The sequence below is a fragment of the Copadichromis virginalis genome, linkage group LG23 (genome assembly GCF_057382275.1).
Source record: "Copadichromis virginalis isolate Kocher_CV1m ecotype Utaka linkage group LG23, C_Virginalis_male_GT1.1, whole genome shotgun sequence".
NCBI lineage: Eukaryota > Metazoa > Chordata > Actinopteri > Cichliformes > Cichlidae > Copadichromis > Copadichromis virginalis.
Genome location: NC_140639.1, coordinates 28,703,385 through 28,721,151, shown reverse-complemented (window position 1 = coordinate 28,721,151; position 17,767 = coordinate 28,703,385). Strand labels below are relative to the sequence as shown.

The 17,767-nt window shown below is 40.1% G+C and overlaps 2 protein-coding genes across 2 annotated transcripts in view; one reads left to right on the top strand and one right to left on the bottom strand.

The window, feature by feature from the left end:
- The window catches only part of LOC146681101 (sodium/potassium-transporting ATPase subunit alpha-1-like), a 60,345-nt gene that overhangs the window by 35,540 nt on the left and 7,038 nt on the right, over positions 1–17,767 (bottom strand). The gene's annotated exons all lie outside the window — the stretch shown is intronic.
- On the top strand, positions 4,657–6,216 carry LOC146681102 (uncharacterized). Its single transcript, XM_085448764.1, has 2 exons — positions 4,657–5,000; positions 5,098–6,216. The coding sequence occupies exons 1-2, from the start codon at positions 4,671–4,673 to the stop codon at positions 6,214–6,216; spliced, it is 1,449 nt and encodes a 482-aa protein (XP_085304890.1). The 5' UTR covers positions 4,657–4,670.

Genomic DNA, 17,767 nt, shown 5'->3' with positions numbered 1-17,767 from the left:
TCAAGTTCAATTCAAATAATTTTTTTTAATATAGTGTGAAATCACAACAGCAGTCGCCTTGTGGTTTGCTTATATTATTTGAGATCATTTGTTCTTTTATATCAGGGGTGTCAGATTTTCTTTTTCTTACAGTGAGTCCACGGGGGGGGGAAAGGACATTTTCTGTGAATTAATGAAAACTTTATAGTTTAAAATTACATGACAGTAGGAGTAATGGACTACCAGAACCTAATTTTAAAATGGTAAATGGCCTGTATTTGTATAGCGCTTTACTTAGTCCCTATGAACCCCAAAGTGCTTTACACTACATTCACACACTGGTGATGGCAAGCTACATTGTAGCCACAGCCACCAACTTAAGATCAAAGTCAGCTTCGCTCAGGACATCCCTGTCAACATTTTAAAAAATCCATTGTGACCTGTATTTGTTTCAAGCTTTAAAAATATACAGTATAAAATATCTATCTATCTATCTATCTATCTATCTATCTATCTATCTATCTATCTATCTATCTATCTATCTATCTATCTATCTATCTATCTATCTATCTATCTATCTATCTATCTATCTATCTCTATATATACACACACATTTAAAAAGCATTTTATAAAAGAAATGTTTCTTTTTAGTAACGTTAAACGTGTTTAACAGTATATTTAGATTTAATAATTTTGATGCTGCAGGTTTAAAGCCTTGATCGTGTCACATAGTGTTGTTTTATTCTAGGGCGTAACATCCAAATGTGAGGACATGCGGTGCTTCGAGTTCAGCTCTGAAGCTTACAGTTTTTCTCAGTCGCTTTGGTGCGTTTCTCAGAACACCATTAACATTTGCACAGCAGTTAGTGCATTTCCCAAAACAATTAGTGCAAACTGCAAAACCTAGTGGATAGCCTGCAAAAGCACGTCACATGCACAGAATTGATTATCCATACCTCAAAAGCAAGTATCCATGTCAATGAAACTGTCAGTGCCATCAAAATGAAAAGTCTTGACACCATCTTTATGAACAAGATAGTCAAATGGCATTGTCATGTTTCCACTATGACAGTTTATAATTTCAGTGTTTCCCATTGCAAAAACAATTGGTGACACCTGAAAATGCTGACGACAGCACTATGGCCTACCTGTACAGCCATCTGAAATGTGCAGTAAAGTCACTGTAGATGTTATGGGAGTCTTGGGAGTAACTGAGACACTGAATACATACGTTTCACATTTCCATTGTGTAGAAGTGTTTGTAATCCTACAGAATTGTGCAAAAGAAAAATATGCTACAGTCACTTGTTCACTGTAGAATACATGTAAACATAAAATCACCAATTTGGTAGAGCCTCCTCATGAGTGACAGCTGTAATTCACCTGAGATCAATTGTTCAATTTCGGAGACATTTCCAGGAAAAATGATACAGAAAGGTATAGGATTTGCTTGACAGATGGCCAATATTTGGCATGTGATAACTAGTTCAACAATTTTGTGTGTGATGACTTAAGCAATGGATGTATGACTATTAGTTTTATTGGGAATGACTATTCAGCATCCATAGGTATGATTACTTTTGACTGACATGACATAAGCAAATGGAAATGTCAGAAAGCAGCAGGGAAATGTATGGAAGCAACTGATTCATGTCCAAAATCATTTGCAGTTTGTTCAGAGAGAGGAGAAATTGCTACTATGATGTGCACAAATGACTGAGTGTTGTGGAGGTTGAACTAATAGTTATGAGAATTTCAATTCTGATCTGAGAAACGCACCAAAGCGACTGAGAAAAACTGTAACATGAGGATTAGATGGACAGTTTTCACTGTTCAAAATATAAACACCACATTGTCCCGCCCCACCTGTCACTTCCTTCAGCTTCAAAATTATGTAATGTACAATGAGTCACACACACACACACACACACACACACACACACACACACACACACACACACACACACACACACACACACACACACCACACATACACGTATCTCTCTCTGTTTTTCTTCTCTATAAAAAAACGTATAATCTTCAAATTACCTTACAATAATGATCAGTATTTAAATGGTTAAAATTCCACAATATCCACACTGGAAGCTTTAAAAAATCTGTATAAAAAACACAAAACAAAGACAAAGCAAAGAAAAACAAAGTAAGTGAGATATGAATGTGAGAAATACTTAAAACAAATTTAAAGTAAATCGGGGGAATTAATAAAAGCGAAATGTTAAAGTTTGTGGGGTTAATTTTGGCAGCAAAAGAAAAAATACTAAAACAGAGTGCATGACCAGCAAGCAAGATTAATACACACACACACACACACACACACACACACACACACACACACAGATATCCTCATCTCCACCTTCACATGCCTGTTCTGATAAACCACCAATCGAACTGGTCTGCAAAACTTTTGCAAAAATACTACTTAAAAAAAAAAAGCACAGTCTGATCTTGCATGTAAAGACATTCTGACATAGGCCAGTGTTGCCTAGCAACAAGGTCTCATGCATAATAGTTGAGGTGTACTGTCCGTAACTCTAGCATGGTTGTGCGAGTGAGATAAAGGGAAACAAAATAAAAATTCTGACTTTGTGAAGACAGCAGGAGGTGTGCAGTGTTGGCATGGTGAGCTGCATCAAAAAGCTTTAAATAAGAGACTGAAACAGTGTGCAAACTCCAGGTATCTGAACACAGAGTGGTTAAATCCAAGTTTGAGCTGGCATTTGCTGACCAGAAGTTTCTGTTCTTACAGCTCAGCTTCAGCACAGTAAACTTGAGGAATATCCTGACCTGACAGTACAGCAATTTTAGCAAGTAAGATGACAATTACCTCTGAGGTCGGTTTGCCCCAGAAGTGTTCACAGTTCAGGTTTTTACTCACTGTGAACTTTAGATGTAAAAGATAAGGCATACTGCTTCTGTAGCTACAGTTATGGGAAAAAGAAGGTTTCCATGGGACCCCCATGTTCACTGTTTAGTCCATCCCATGATTTAGTAGCTTGTAGAGCCACTTTTAGCAGCAGTAATGTGAATTCACTGTTTTCTGTATGTCTTTATCAGTCGCTCATATCATTGCAGAGGAATTCATTGAGGTTTGCAGTAATTTTTTATGCACAGCTCTCTTAAGGTTGAACACCACAGCACTTCACTAAGGCTGAGGTCTGGATTTTGATTGGTTCATTACAACACCTTGATTCTTTTCTTTTTCAGTCATTCTGCTATAGATTTGCTGCTGTGCCTTAGCTGTTAGGCTCACATTTGACTCTAGAATACTTTGGTATACAGAGGAGCTCGTGGTGACTCAAGGTGCTAAGGTCCCCTGGCTTTAAACAAGGCCTAATCATCATTCCTCCTCCACTGTGTTGGTATGTTATATTTGGGTTTCGCCATACATGGTGCTGTGCATTATGGCCAAACATTTCCACTTTAGTCTCATCTGTTCAAAGGACATTGTTTCCAAAGTCTTGTGGTTTGCTCAGATGCAGCTTTGCAAATTTAAGCTTTGCTGCCATTTCTTTCTTAGAGCAGGAGGCTTTCTCCAATTCTTCCAAACAACCCATATTTATTCAGTCTTTTTCTAATTATACTGTTAAGCGCTTTAACATGCTAACTGAGGCCTGTAGAGTCTCAGATGTAGCTCTTGCATCTTTTGCAGTTTCTCTAAGAATTGCACAGTCTGATCATGGCCACCAAGTTTTCCACTTGTAAACAGTCTTTCTCGCTATAGATTGATAGTCTTTGGCCTTATAGCCAAACCCTTCCTAGATAGGCAGAAGCAATTGCTTTTCTAAGATCACAGATGATGTCTTTTCACCTTGGAATTGTGTTAAACTTCTGCTTTTATAGCGGTGCTCACACTTGCTCACATTACAGAGATGTATATATACTTTTTGCACATACGTTTAGTTCTGGAAAGAAAAACCAAACCAAGAATCCTTCAACCGCATGAAATGTTGAGGATCAAACTTGTCCCCCATTCACAAAAACTGCACATGTGGAAAATCTGAAGAGTTACGGGTTTGCTGTACCTAGTTAGGCTTGCTAACACTAGAATTACTGAGCCTTTTTATTCCTGGTGCAAGTCCCTACTACTAGATTTATTAAACCTGCGCAAATTTGCGTAAATCCCCTGAACCTACCGGTAAGACCTCCTAGAATAACTGACTTTTTTATTTTCTGGTGGAAGTCCCCTGCTGAATTTTTCACAGGTCATCAGCTCGATTCTCCTCCTGTTTTTGTTGTGCAAACCACCCATTATCTTTGAGGCCTGGAACATTTGCATTTGTTCACTCAGAGTAGCTCAGATCCAAGGCAAGAGAAAAATCTGTGTTACAACCCTACAATGGAGCTGAAGGCCTCTAAGCAGGGTGCTAGGAGGTGTTAGGTTCAGGGAATTTACGCAAATTTGCGCAGGGTTAGTAAATGTAGTAGTACGGACTTACAGCAGGAAAAAAGGCTCAGTAATTCTAGTGCTAGCACCCCGCTGAGATTTTCACAGGCCTTCAGCTCTATTGTTCTCCTGCTTTTGTTGTGCAAAACACCCTCCCCCAACCAGGAGAGATTTGTATATGTGTAGGAGTGGCATTACTTGACTACAGCACAGTGCTGTGCATAAAAGCAGACCGGCCAGGAGGGAGAATCATTTCTTCTACGCATTTCTGAGAACGCACATCAGGATGGCCTCCGTATCACTGCCACGCAGGAAGAACCTCTCCGCGCAACAGGCTTGGGCCTTGCTTCAGGAAATGGACGAAGCAGATTCTGATGGAGGAGAGGTTTCATTTGTCCAGCAGGCCACTGATACCTCCTCAGAAGAATCTGAAAAGGAGACGGAACAAGAACCCAACATGCCTCCACGGAAGAGGCCCCGTGGTACTGGGAAGCCCTGTCTGAGCCACACGGCAAAAGACGGCAATTTGTGGGTAGAGGAGAACAATGGAATACCCAGTGCAGGAGCAAATCGCTCGTGCTTCACTGCACAAGCTGGACCCACAGAGTCTGCTAAGGTTTGTCATTGTCATATTACATATGATATTTATATAAACCCATTTAGAGTGAGGTTCATGTAAATTTACCATTCTCTATTTGTTTATCTTCCGACAGCGTAAAATTACAAGTGTGCTCCAAAGCTTCCTTTGCCTGTTAGACGTGGGAATGCTGCACACCATCAGAGAGTGTACGGTACATCAAGCCCACAGAACAGAGCCGGACTGGAATTTGTCAGTTCATGAACTGATGGCATTCATTTCAATCCTGTTTGTAAGAGCAATCATGTGTCCCGTTGGTGCCATTGTGGATTGCTGGTCAGAAAGATTTCTGGTGCCAGTAATCAAAGAGACAATGCCCCGAGATAGATTCATTTCAATTATGCAACACCTTCGATTTGATGACAAGGACACGCGGGCAGAACGGGTGAAAACAGACAAATTTGCGGCGATCTCTGACATCTGGACACGCTTCAACGAGAACTGTGCTAAGAGTTTCACTCCAGGAGAACACATGACCATAGATGAACAGCTGTTCCCTACCAAGGTTCGTTGTCCATTCACACAGTATAACGCAACAAAGCCAGACAAATTTGGGATCAAGTTCTGGATGGCCACAGACTTGGACACCAAATATGTCTGCAGTGCATCTCCTTACTTGGGAAAGGACCCCAGTCGTCAGAAGGGACAGAGGCTGGCAGAGAACATGGTCATGAAACTGATGGAGCCGTTTTTGGATGATGGGAGAAACGTCACAACGGACAATTTCTTTACTTCACTGTCACTGTCGCACAGACTGCTGCAGCACAAAACAACGTTACTGGGCACGGTGAATAAAGTCCGGCGTGAACTTCCTCAACTTGCGCGGATGTATTCCATAAGAGCAGCAACACGCAGGTGGCCAGTAGCAGTTTTCTACAATATGCTGGACCTGGCGGCGGGGAATGCCTACATTTTGTACAAGGCATGTACAGGGTGGACAGGCAAAAGAAGATTGTTTCTGAGTCTTCTAGCTCAGGAACTTCGTTGCCGATTCATGCAGCACAAGGAAATATTAGCACAGGCTGCTGAAGCTGCTGCAGCTACTGTGCCAGTGTCTGGAAAGACAACGCAGTGCCAGGTGCAAGAGAGCTGCAACAGGAATCGCAGCAGGTTTACCTGTGCAACATGTCAGAAATTCACCTGTGCCAAATGCAGGGATGATGAACACTGGGTCTGCAAACGCTGTAAAGTTTGAAACACTTTGAAATAAAACAGACTTGTGTACCCATATATTGTGAATGTGTGTCTTTTGTATCGATATGGCAGGAATTTCTGAAGGTTGTAACACAGAGGTTTGGCTTGGCTTGGATCTGAGCAACTCTGAGTGAGCAAATGCAAATGTGCCAGGCCTCAAGGATAATGGGTGGTTTGCACAACAAAAGCTGGAGGAGAAACGAGCTGACGACCTGTGAAACTCTCAGCAGGGGTGATTAACACCTCAGGACTTGCACCAGAAAATAAAAAAAGCCAGTAATTCTAGTAGGTGTTGGGTTTAGGGAAGTTACGCAAATTTGCGCAGGTTTAGTAAATCTAGTGTTGCTAAGCTATAACTGGACAATCACTATACATCAGAGGTGTTTTAGAAATCAACTTGTTTTCAGTGTTTTTTTGTGATTTTTTTTTTTTTACAAATATAATAACGAAAAAATATACAGACTGTAAGACATGAGATGGACTCGCATACTGAAGCTGATGTTTCTCCCTTCATTTACGTCTGGTAAATAAGCGCAAGAAGGGGAGGATTTGTGCTCAAGGGTCCCTCTGAGGCTGATCTTAACAAGGGGAGAGCAGATGGATTTCTTGGACACACGCATACACACAGGAATTAAAATGGATTGACAACGTGAGCCTCAAGGGAACAATATGGACTTGGATGCAAAGTAAAATTATTTCAGATTTCAGTTTCTGCTGCAACTGAATTTCAGATTTCCACTTCACTTACTGCTCTGCTGGATCATTTCACAGGCCACACGTAAGAAACAGCATGGGCATGAATTTGAATTAGGACAGAGAACAAAAAAGCAGAATGCACATAATGCATGCACACACTGAGGAACGTGGATTTCTCTCTGGGCCCCCGGGGACTGGTCTTAGCCTCTTAATGATGTTAGAGCCAGAGAGCTGGATTTACTGTGGTGGGGAGCGCCGAGGAAGGACAGCCCACTACAACCAGACACACACACATACACACACTTCTGGTTATTCCACTTATCATTCTATCAATCATGCACATATTCATGCACAAATTAGCATTCGGAGAGGAGCATGACACTGTACCACACTCCCAAAGGACGAGAGATTCCTGTTGGGGAACAGGTACGCACTCACCATGTGAGTAATGACACGGCAAGATGACAGGTGTAAATATGAAGCTAGACAATAGAGTCAGTACAATGAGTTTTCACAGCAACTTTAAAGCAGTTTGAGTGTATCTGGGATTAGGGACATGATGGTGAGATTACAAAAGAACAAAATGTCACCAGCATCTGTCATCACACTGTTTAACTTTCTGTTCACTTTGTTTCTATTCCATCTACCAATGTGTGGATTTAAGGAAGTTAATCTATTACTAACTTATATAGTAAAGTTAATAAATCATTAACTCTGATTAAATAATCATCTGCTGTGCTTTAATCTTCTTTTATGTACCATGTGGTCAAACTTTTCGGCACAATCATGGGATTCATCTGAAGATTGAAACACATAGATCGATCCATTTGCTTGTGTGGTTATCGGAGTCATTCGCTAACATTGTATTTCTCTCACTTAATAACAGTGACTGTAACTGCTACCCACCCTTTTCTTCATTTCTGCCGCACTCTCGTTTCCCTGCTTCCTTGTAAAGATTTTTTTTCCTTTCCTTCCAGGTTGAAAGCTTTATTGGTTATTTTTGTTTTCTGAGCTCATTATTCTCAGGAAGGAAGTTGTGGGTCCTGCGGCCCATTGTGTGGAATTTCACCTTACACCTTTTTGTTTCTTTGTTGCCAGGCCTCCCCACCTTTAGTTTAAATATACTAACGTTAATTGGTAACTGAAACTCAGGTGTGGCATCCTCTGTGTATTTTGTGATCACTGAGATAAGCTGAGCCTTGATGATTTTTTTCCTTTTATATACCTTTATAGGTATATAATCCTTTTATATATATACCTTTTCAGCTACTCATTATCAACCAGTCACATTGGTGTGACACTGCTGTGACATTTAGCTAGGTCAAGACAACCTCCTGAAGTTTAGAATGGGAAGAAAGGTGATTTAAGTGACTTTGAACTTGGTATGGTTGTTGGTGTTGTTGGAGGGGCTGGTTTGAGAATTCAAACTTCTGGATCTGCTGGGATTTTCCCTCCCTCTAGAGCAGTGGTTCCCAAAGTGTGTGTGTGTGTGTTGGGGGGAGGGGGGGGGGGGGGGGGGGTTGATGGCAGGAGAGAGGGGCCAAACATCTGATAAGAATTTAGCAGTAACTGAGTAACTGAAACACCCACTTTTTACAACCAGGGATGCAAAAGAGCATCTCTGAATGCAGAACACATCCTGCCTTGAAGCAGATGGGCTATAAAACGAAACACCACAGACTACATTCCACACAGGCTCACCAAAACTGGAAAAAACAGACCGTAAAAATGATGCCTGGTCTGCTGCAGTTTTCAAGATGAAAAATTCTGCACCAACTGTGATGCTGTTATGTCAACATGGATCAAAGTCTCTGAGGAAGTTTTCCAGCACCTTGTTGAATCTGTGCCATGAAGATTTAAAGCAGCTCTGACAGTAGCGGTAGGAAAGTGTAGATATTAGAGTGGCTGATGAGAGTACGTCAATGTATTTTATCAGCCTCGAATATGAAAAAGAAGCTTATACATGTGACTGCAGTACTGTTCTAGAAAAAGGCAAATTTGTTGTGAGCTCATTCAGTCGATCAGGGCAGGATTTGCAGAAATTTTCAACCCTTTTTTATTATTACTGGCTCTTTGAGTTTAATGAGGAATAGATCCGTGTCACGCATTAATCCATACCGCATCAGAGTATCAGTTAAATATGATGAAAAAGTGAACTTGTTTTGAAATTATGTATTGATTTTTCCCTCCCTACTGTCTCTGCAGCCCTCCTCCCATGTGTCTGTCTGCCTGTCACTCTATCGCGTGCTCTTGTGAATGAAGCACTCACACACACACACGCACACAGCACAGCATGTTGCAGGGTGTGGGCAGCTGACATTTCACTGCAAGCAATCTGCCAGTCAGAGTTGGATGTGCTCGCGTGATCGCACACTAATACACCAAATCATACACACACGAACATGCCAAATCTTCAGTGAATGAATGATGGATTTTTTCGCCCAGTTTACTTGATCATACACATGTGTGTGCTTGATTCATGTTACGTAACACTTCATTCCCTGCTCTGACTTTCTGCCATTTAGTTATCCATGTGTGCAATGAATCACCAGGCTGCTTCACTTTAACGAGCACGTGCAAGGGGTTACGTAACAATCTACTGTAATCTCATGTAAACATATAAAAAAGGCCGCCTCATTCATATATTAATAATAACCTGAGAAAAATAATGGCAAAAATAGAGACAGCTGACAACTAAATAAATTCAAGTAGAAAAATACTGACTTATGCGTCATCAGGTATGAATAAAGTATCAAATGTTAAGTACTAGTGCAGAAGGTTTATAGATGCACAGAGGAGGGTTTAGGGATCTGTTTATAGTGTATGATGAGATTTAAATTATGTAAAATGTAAGATTAAGGCATGCAAACATCATGCGAGATATTAAAAAGATTATTATGACTATTTTGTCTATTTATTTTATGTGATTTCTTTTGTTCTTTTCTCCAATTATTTTTGTGAATTTTATCCCCAGTGTTGAACAACTTTTTTGCTTTTTTTTTTCACAGTCAAACACCAAACACAGAGCTGCACTTATATAATACCGGACTAGCAGGGAATTTTGTTGTAGGCTATATGTAAAAACAGATTAACGTATACAGTTCTTTTGTTAGTATTCAGTGCAGCTAAATGCTACATGAAAAAATAAACTACTGTTTACTGAGCTATGCTGCACTTGTCAAAAATAATGAAGTCAGAGTTTAACATAAAATAAACACAAAGATAGAATGAAGCTTTTAATAGAAAGTAATTCGAATGGAAAAAGAGAGGAGAGTAGATGCAAATGTTACGTGTCTATTTTTGCACATGGTTAATGAAATGCATTCCAGTTTCATTAAAGACTGAAAGCATATTTCTATCTATAAATTGTTAATTGTTGAGTCTGTTTTGCAATGGCAATTTTTATTAAATGTAAACTCAATGTGCTTCACACTGAAGAAAAAAACATAAAAACCTGTGCAGGTTTATAAATACATTTCTGAATAAATAAAGCATCAGATTAGATTGCATGAAAATAAATGTTAAAATTTGTAAAAATATTCTTTTTAAGAAAATATTATTGTAATTTTAGAAAAAGAAAAAACAGCATTACAGTGCTAACATGGCTAAATTCAACAGCACAATAATTGCATAACAATGTCCCCTGATGAAGCACAACATCAGAAATCCAAACCAGAGATCACGTTACTGCATCTACCCAGCGAAACAACTGCTCTTTTAAAATGCTAACCGCTTAGCCCCTGCTATACGCCGCTTTCAAGTCACATAGCAAATACTCAGAGGGAGTACGCATGAATGAGCTTAAACTAGAGCACGAACTAATCCTGTATACTTATCATTACTGTAAAACTTAAAAGAAGGATTTTGTGCCTGTCATTATTTAATCTACTTCTTTTGGAACTGTGGGCTTAAGATATTTAATGTAGCTTAGCAAAGGTTCAATCAGGAAGAGTACTTCATTCAGCCTCCCTTATGACTTCATTCATCACTGTGTCACAGCCACACCTCTCTCTCCATTCATAGTTTCAAATGTAAGAAAACATTTTCAGGTTCATTTCATCGAATCAAACAAAGGGAAAGCCAGTTTAAAGTAAACCATGACAGGCAATAATTATTCTGCCTTTGCATTTAGATCTAAGGTTTCTCTGAGAACATGAAGTACATTAAACTCCCTGAATGACTCGTGCAGTGGAGATAAGTATGCAGGAGGCTCATCACCAACAGCTGCTGTTTATAATTTTTAAGAGGGGGTGAGATCAGAGGACAAGATGTCCTCACACATGCTATAATTAGCTTTGTGGGTGTGTTTCTTCCTCGCAGTGACAAAATTTAGGTGTGCATTTACAATTCGGAAATTGTCATAATTACACGAAGAAAACAGGATGTTTGTGAAAGTCTAAAAAGAGCGAAAGCTGCTGCTGGAGGAGAAAATCACCGACATGTGCTGTTTTTCGACCAGGAAGGCTTGAACTAATTTGGGGCTGTGACCGTGTTGGTGTGTGTGTGTCTGCACATGACAGGTGTAGAGGTTACCATGGCAATCAGACAGCAAGACTGATGAAAAATGTTTATGGAAGTAGTGTGATGGCAGCGGAAAACTATCACCAGTTCCTATCTGCTATCTCACACACGCTGTGGAAACATGGAAACGGTGGATGATACTTTATTTCTTGTCAGTGCATTTTTTTCTGCTGAATCGACACTTTCAGTTAGATTGCATCAGTTTACCTCATCATGCGTGTGTGTGTGTGTTTTCCCTGAAGGGTTGTTAAGAGCAAATATGCCATGTGTGGTTTTGGCACCCAGTGTGTGTATGTGTATATGGTTGCACACCATTGCCTAGAGGCAGCCAGAGTTCTGCCATCATTATCTCTCCTCGCTGGGAAGTTTTTGGAGAAGTGGGCCAACTTTGATGAAACGGTGCACAAGACAAGTAGCAAGACGAGAAAGTTTGAAATCAAAAGACTAGAAAAGAAAATGTAAGCAATGTACTAGTTGTTGTTTTTTTTAAAGACAACTAGCGACCGTTATGTAATTCCAATTGTGCATTTTCACTGCAGAAAAAAGACCAAAACTCTTCATTTGTTCTACTAACAGAAAACATCCAGACTCTGTCTTCCTGCCACTGCAAGTGCATGCACAGATTTCTTTTGTAAGGTTTGCAGGTAAGGCTAAAACTTCATCTGATGGCAGAAATCCCAGATCTCAATCTGAAACACCAGTAGCAAATCAATTGTTCTTTGGCTTGGTGTACCAAGGCCATCTATGCACTGGCAGATATTTGAGATATCCCTCTAGCAAACACAGGATTGGGTGAAAAACAGCATCACATTTCTTGGTATTCTGATAAAAGACTGGACTACTTTAGTTATCATAGTAATTAGGTCCCCTATGAAATGTTTCATTTAAAAAAAAAACACTCCCTACCAGTCTACTCACTCTTTGTCATCAACACAGTGCTGGTACAGAGCCACTTGTTATTTGAAGAACCAGCCCACATTTTAACAGGTTTAGCAGCTGATTTTTACATAGCACCGTTTGCAGAGGTTGGGTCATTTCCATGGGAATAATATCATAATGGACAGAATCTGTGGGCAGCATCTTCCAATTATTTATAAGTTTCTTGCAGTAGGACTCTGGGATGGGACGCACTCTCTAAGTCTTTACACTTCTGCACTCAAAGACTGAGTCATATCACATTTGTCTCGCTTCTACTAGTACCTACTCGGCTCTGCTTGACCCGACTTGGTTTTTAGGATTTTACATTAGGTAGTAGAACCTGGTACCAGGTACTTTTTTAGTACCTGCTCGGCCTGGGTTCAAAGCGATCTGAATCAACCTGAAAATGTGATGTCAGCAGACTGCATGCCCCCGATTGGCCTGTCAGTGGTGTCACTCTTTGAGTCATGAGAGTGACTCCTTAACAACAATCATATGCACAATTTCTGAAACCTGGCAACATGGTTCCTGAGTCTGACAAGATGTCATAGACCGAGCAGTAGGTATGCAGCCACCTCAACGTCCTCCATTGTTGTGTTTGTGGCATACAAACAAGTCACTGGACTTTTAGCCATGTTGCTATAACGACCCCGTGCACATTGAAGCTGTGTCCAGATTCATAGGCTGTATCCTCCTGAGGACCCGGCCTTTGTGGCCTACGTGGGCCGGGTCCTCCGAAGGCTGGGTAGGCTGGAATTGAGCGGCTGTGGTGAAATTGGACAGTCTTGCCTTCAGATTTGCATCACCACCTGTCTCAGTGGAGTTTCATAAACTCAGCTGTCTGCTCCTTGCTATCTAAAATATAACAGGACACTGGCGTAAATTCTTGATCACACTTCTGTTTAATCAGTTTTCCATTCGACGTTTGTTCAGCTGTAATCTCAGCCAAACCGATTAACTCATGAACAAATAAAACACTGAAAAAAGCCAAACAATAACATTTTTAAGTTATCTAAGTGACTTATATATCATGTTTAATCTGAGTAATGGGGGCTTTGAAAACGATGTGCCGGGAGTTTGCCGTTCTCAGCAGCTCTAGTGACCCTCAAGCTCCCGGCTAGCTATCGAGCTGCTGGATAACAGATGTCTCTGAAAATGTCGTAGCACTTTTACAAATATGTGATGTCTTGATAAACCGAGCAGATATTTAAAGTTTACACAGCTACATTCTCGCCTGAAAATGTCTTAAAAGTTTATTTTGTGACCCAGAAAAAGTAATACGATTAATATTAAAACAAAGTAACTGTCGCTATTGTTGGAATTGGCTGGGCCGTGTTCTGGGATATGGTGAGCCACGAAGGATATACCTGACCCATCCTTCAAATCTGGTGAAATGAAAGATGCATTTGTTGGCCGCATTTGAAGGAGTCTACGAATTTGGACAGCCTTCGTCGCGTTGCTGTGATGTAATCGGCCTACAAATGCTGCCTCAGGAGGATAAAAAGGCGAACGGCTGAAGTGAAGCGGCTGAAGAGTAAACCTTTAAAAGTAAGCACTGAATATTATGTCACATATTTATGTGCAAATGTTTAATAATGAAGAACATTAAAACATTACTGTTGGCCACATGTCGGCAAAGTTATGTGACATTAGTGATGTGAGTACTCTCAGCATCAACTTGGTTTTAAAATCTTTACTTTATAATATACACGGTTCAATAGCTGACCTTAATCTTACTGAGAATGTGATGATTTTATGGATAATATCCACAAACAGAACAGGCTGAAAGTCAGTGATGCTGCCATGTTTGTTTCAGTTCTATGAAGCTTTGAGTATTTTGGATTAGTAGTACTGCTGTGCTTGTTGCATCATATTGTTGTAATTGTTTATATGCTTTATATATTCTGAGGTAAGTTGATCTATAGTGTTACATCATATTCTATAAGGATGTTATGTGTTTGTATACTATCTGCCCAGTTTGACCCATTTAGCAGAAGTCAGCCTGTTTAAGGCTCTTATATCTGTTTTGTATGACTTGGTATGATTTTCTCACCCAATAAAGGAATATTTAATATATAAGTCTACTCTTCATTCTATCAGAAACAGTTTTCACAGCTCGTACATTTTGTTTTTACACATATATGTAAGCATTGAGCCAAATTTAGTAATGCCAACATATTAAAATAACAATATTTGTCTCTTATACATAATATACACTATACAATATATATATATACTATATATATACTGTCAAAGATACTTGTCTTTGAGTGAAGATTTAAGGTGATAGGAAATTTAAATAACTCCAAATTGAATCTTTACTGAAGCTCAGTATTTGACACCTCTTCAAAATAAAACAGGAAACATAATGAGACGCAGGCATGAAACACATGAAGGACAAGGGAGACTTAAACACAGGGGTTGAAGACACACGGGGAATCACAATGAACTATAATAGCAACCTAGGCATAATTAAAAAACATAAACATCAATATATGTATATATATATATATATATATATATATATTAACTCAAAACACTGGGTCAAAAGACCCAAGATCGTGACAGTGAGATGGTACTCAATTGTAGTGGAAAACTGTTGAAACCGAATTAAAAAAAGGGTTAAGTACAATCGAGTCGAGTTGAGCTAAGTAGGTACAAGTGTAAAAGAGGCCATTGTACGTTTCCTGAATGTACAACATCAAAAGTGTACAAAGGTGTAGAGCAGGGGTCCCCAATCCCAGTCCACGAGGGCCGGTGTCCCTGCAGGTTTTAGATGTGTCCTTCATCCATCGCAGCTGATTTAAATGGGTAAATTACCTCCTCAACATGTCTTGAAGTTCTCCAGAGGCTTGGTAATGAACTAATCATGTGATTCAGGTGTGTTGATCCAGGATGAGATCAAAAACCTGCAGGGACACCGGCCCTCGTGGACTGGGATTGGGGACCCCTGGTGTAGAGGATGTGCAGCTATGTGAAGTACATGACTTTCTCTACAGGTTTGAGTGAAACACGCTCATGTGACTGACAGGTGATCATACTAGACAAACTTGTATATTTTTAGTGTTGTGGGTGTCTCACAGGGCAAGAGAGGCATGTCACCAGTCTGTCACAGGACTAACACAGAAAGCCAGATTCATGCTCAAACCTACAACCAATTTAAAATCAGCAGTTAACCTAACCCAAGTCTTTGGAATGTGGGAGGAAGCCAGAGAGAAGCCACAAAGGCATGAGGAGAATATGGAGAACCACCACAGCACCACCATGCACCAACAACGACCTAAAAAAGTCTCTTAACGCCATCCATCCAATCCCTCCTTCTTCTTATCCAAATACAGGGTTGTGGGGGGGCTGGAGCCTATAGCAGCTACCACAGGGTGAAAGGTGGGGTTAACCTTGGAAAGGTTGCTCGTCTGTTGCAGAGTAAACAATCCACATAGCAAATGTTTAAATTTATAGTCATTCATAACTAAATAGAAACCTTTAGTTAAAGTTATGCATGGTCGCCAGAATGTCCCCTTCCACACTAAAACAATAGCGAACATTTATGAATGGCTAGACTAACCCCACTGCAAGATATTCTCAGTGTGGGGCATCAACACAAGCCGGCAAAAGTTCATTAAACAAAGTTCACAAACAAGAAAAGGTTAATAGTAGAAAGCTTGTCCTGTGTCTATTTTTCCTAATGAGAGCAGCAGAACAGCAACAAGTGAATTAGTGAGACCCAAGAAGCAGTTTTTAGTCTGATCAGCATCCTTTTCAGAAAAGAAAGTAAGTTAGCAGGGTTCATGTGGAGGACTCGTGCATACACATGCTCACACAAACAGGTTGTCATGGTAACTGTAGCTCAAGCATCAGGATGTGTGCTTTAAATAACCCTCATCTATATCAGTGTGTCTGACTGTCAGCCTATTAAACTGAGAAGCTTCTTCCATCTAAACAAGTTTGTGTATGTGTGTGTTTTAATTTAGAGTGGAGTGAAATGTTTTTTTCACACCACTGGAACCAGAAAATTTAGTTACACTACCAAAGTTTTGTACACGCTCGTGTCATCAATAGGTGTAACAGATGTACTAAAATTCGGGAGATCTGTCTATTCAGCAAATACAAAAAAATGTCATATAATATTTCTACAGAGAAAAAACACCCTTTTTTTTGTTTTTCCTGTTTTGCTACTTTTTGTTTGTTGTAGTGTTTTGCTTCACAGTGCCACTGTACTAATCTGATGCCAAACAAAGTAAAAAAAAAATACATTAATAATTAGGTGTGAGAGGATCCTAACTGCGACGCTTTCTGCTCCCTCTACTGACCTCTTCCACTTGCTGGTGATATATCTTTTGCCCACAGATGAATTGCCACTGCTCATTAAACAGAAAAACAAGATAAATTATTATTGATTAGCAATAATTGGAAGTCATTTTTGTTGATTTAGATTTTCTTTGTAAGAGCTTCAGTGGACAGCATATACAAACAAAAACTTTGCTTTTCTTCAATATAAATTTTTTTTGTCATAATGCAAGGAATCAGTTTAACTTCCCCAAAACTGCAATAAATAAAAAACATATAACTTACAATATAAAGTTAAGTCCTTTTCATCTATTTGGATAAGTTCATTTGATAACATCCATCCCTTTGTCTCCAAACTGCTTTGATATGTTGCTCATACCAAGGCCAGTGGTTTATAGCTGGCTCTGACATCCGGGTAGCTTTAGCTTTTCCTTTTTTAGGTTCTATAATATACTGTAGCAGATGGCTGCCTGCAACCTAGAGGTGCGACGGCATGTACTGCTCCTCTCACATCTGTTATAACATCCAAGAGTCATCTTGGATGTGTGTGTCATCACATGTCATCATATGGGTCATCATATGAAATTTGCATCCACATCTGCCCTTAAAGTCATTTTTTGTACATTATTTGACTCCAGTAAAATCACTCTGCTGCACTCAGGGTGGCTGACTTCTACAAGTAACACCTCACATTACCCTCAGAAGTGAAAAACCCAACATCAGCAGACTGTCATGAGTGTAAAATGTACTGCAACATACGGATGGAAGAGAGGATTACTACAATGATGCAAACCAAAGAGATGCATATAAATCTAAATAATTTTATAATATAAATATTGAATATAAAGACACTGAACATTTTCTTTTCTTTCAACAGGGGCTCAGAGTAGAGCAGCTGCTGCTCCACATCGAAAGGAGCCAGCTGAGGTGGTTCGGGCATCTGACAAGGATGCCCCCTGGGCGCCTCCTGGGTGAGGTGTTCCAGGCATGTCCCACCGGGAGGAGGCCCCGGGGCAGACCCAGGACACGCTGGAGAGATTATATCTCTCGGCTGGCCTGGGAACGCCTTGGTATTCCCCCGGATAAGCTGGAGGAGGTGGCTGGGGAGAGGGAGGTCTGGGCCTCTTTGC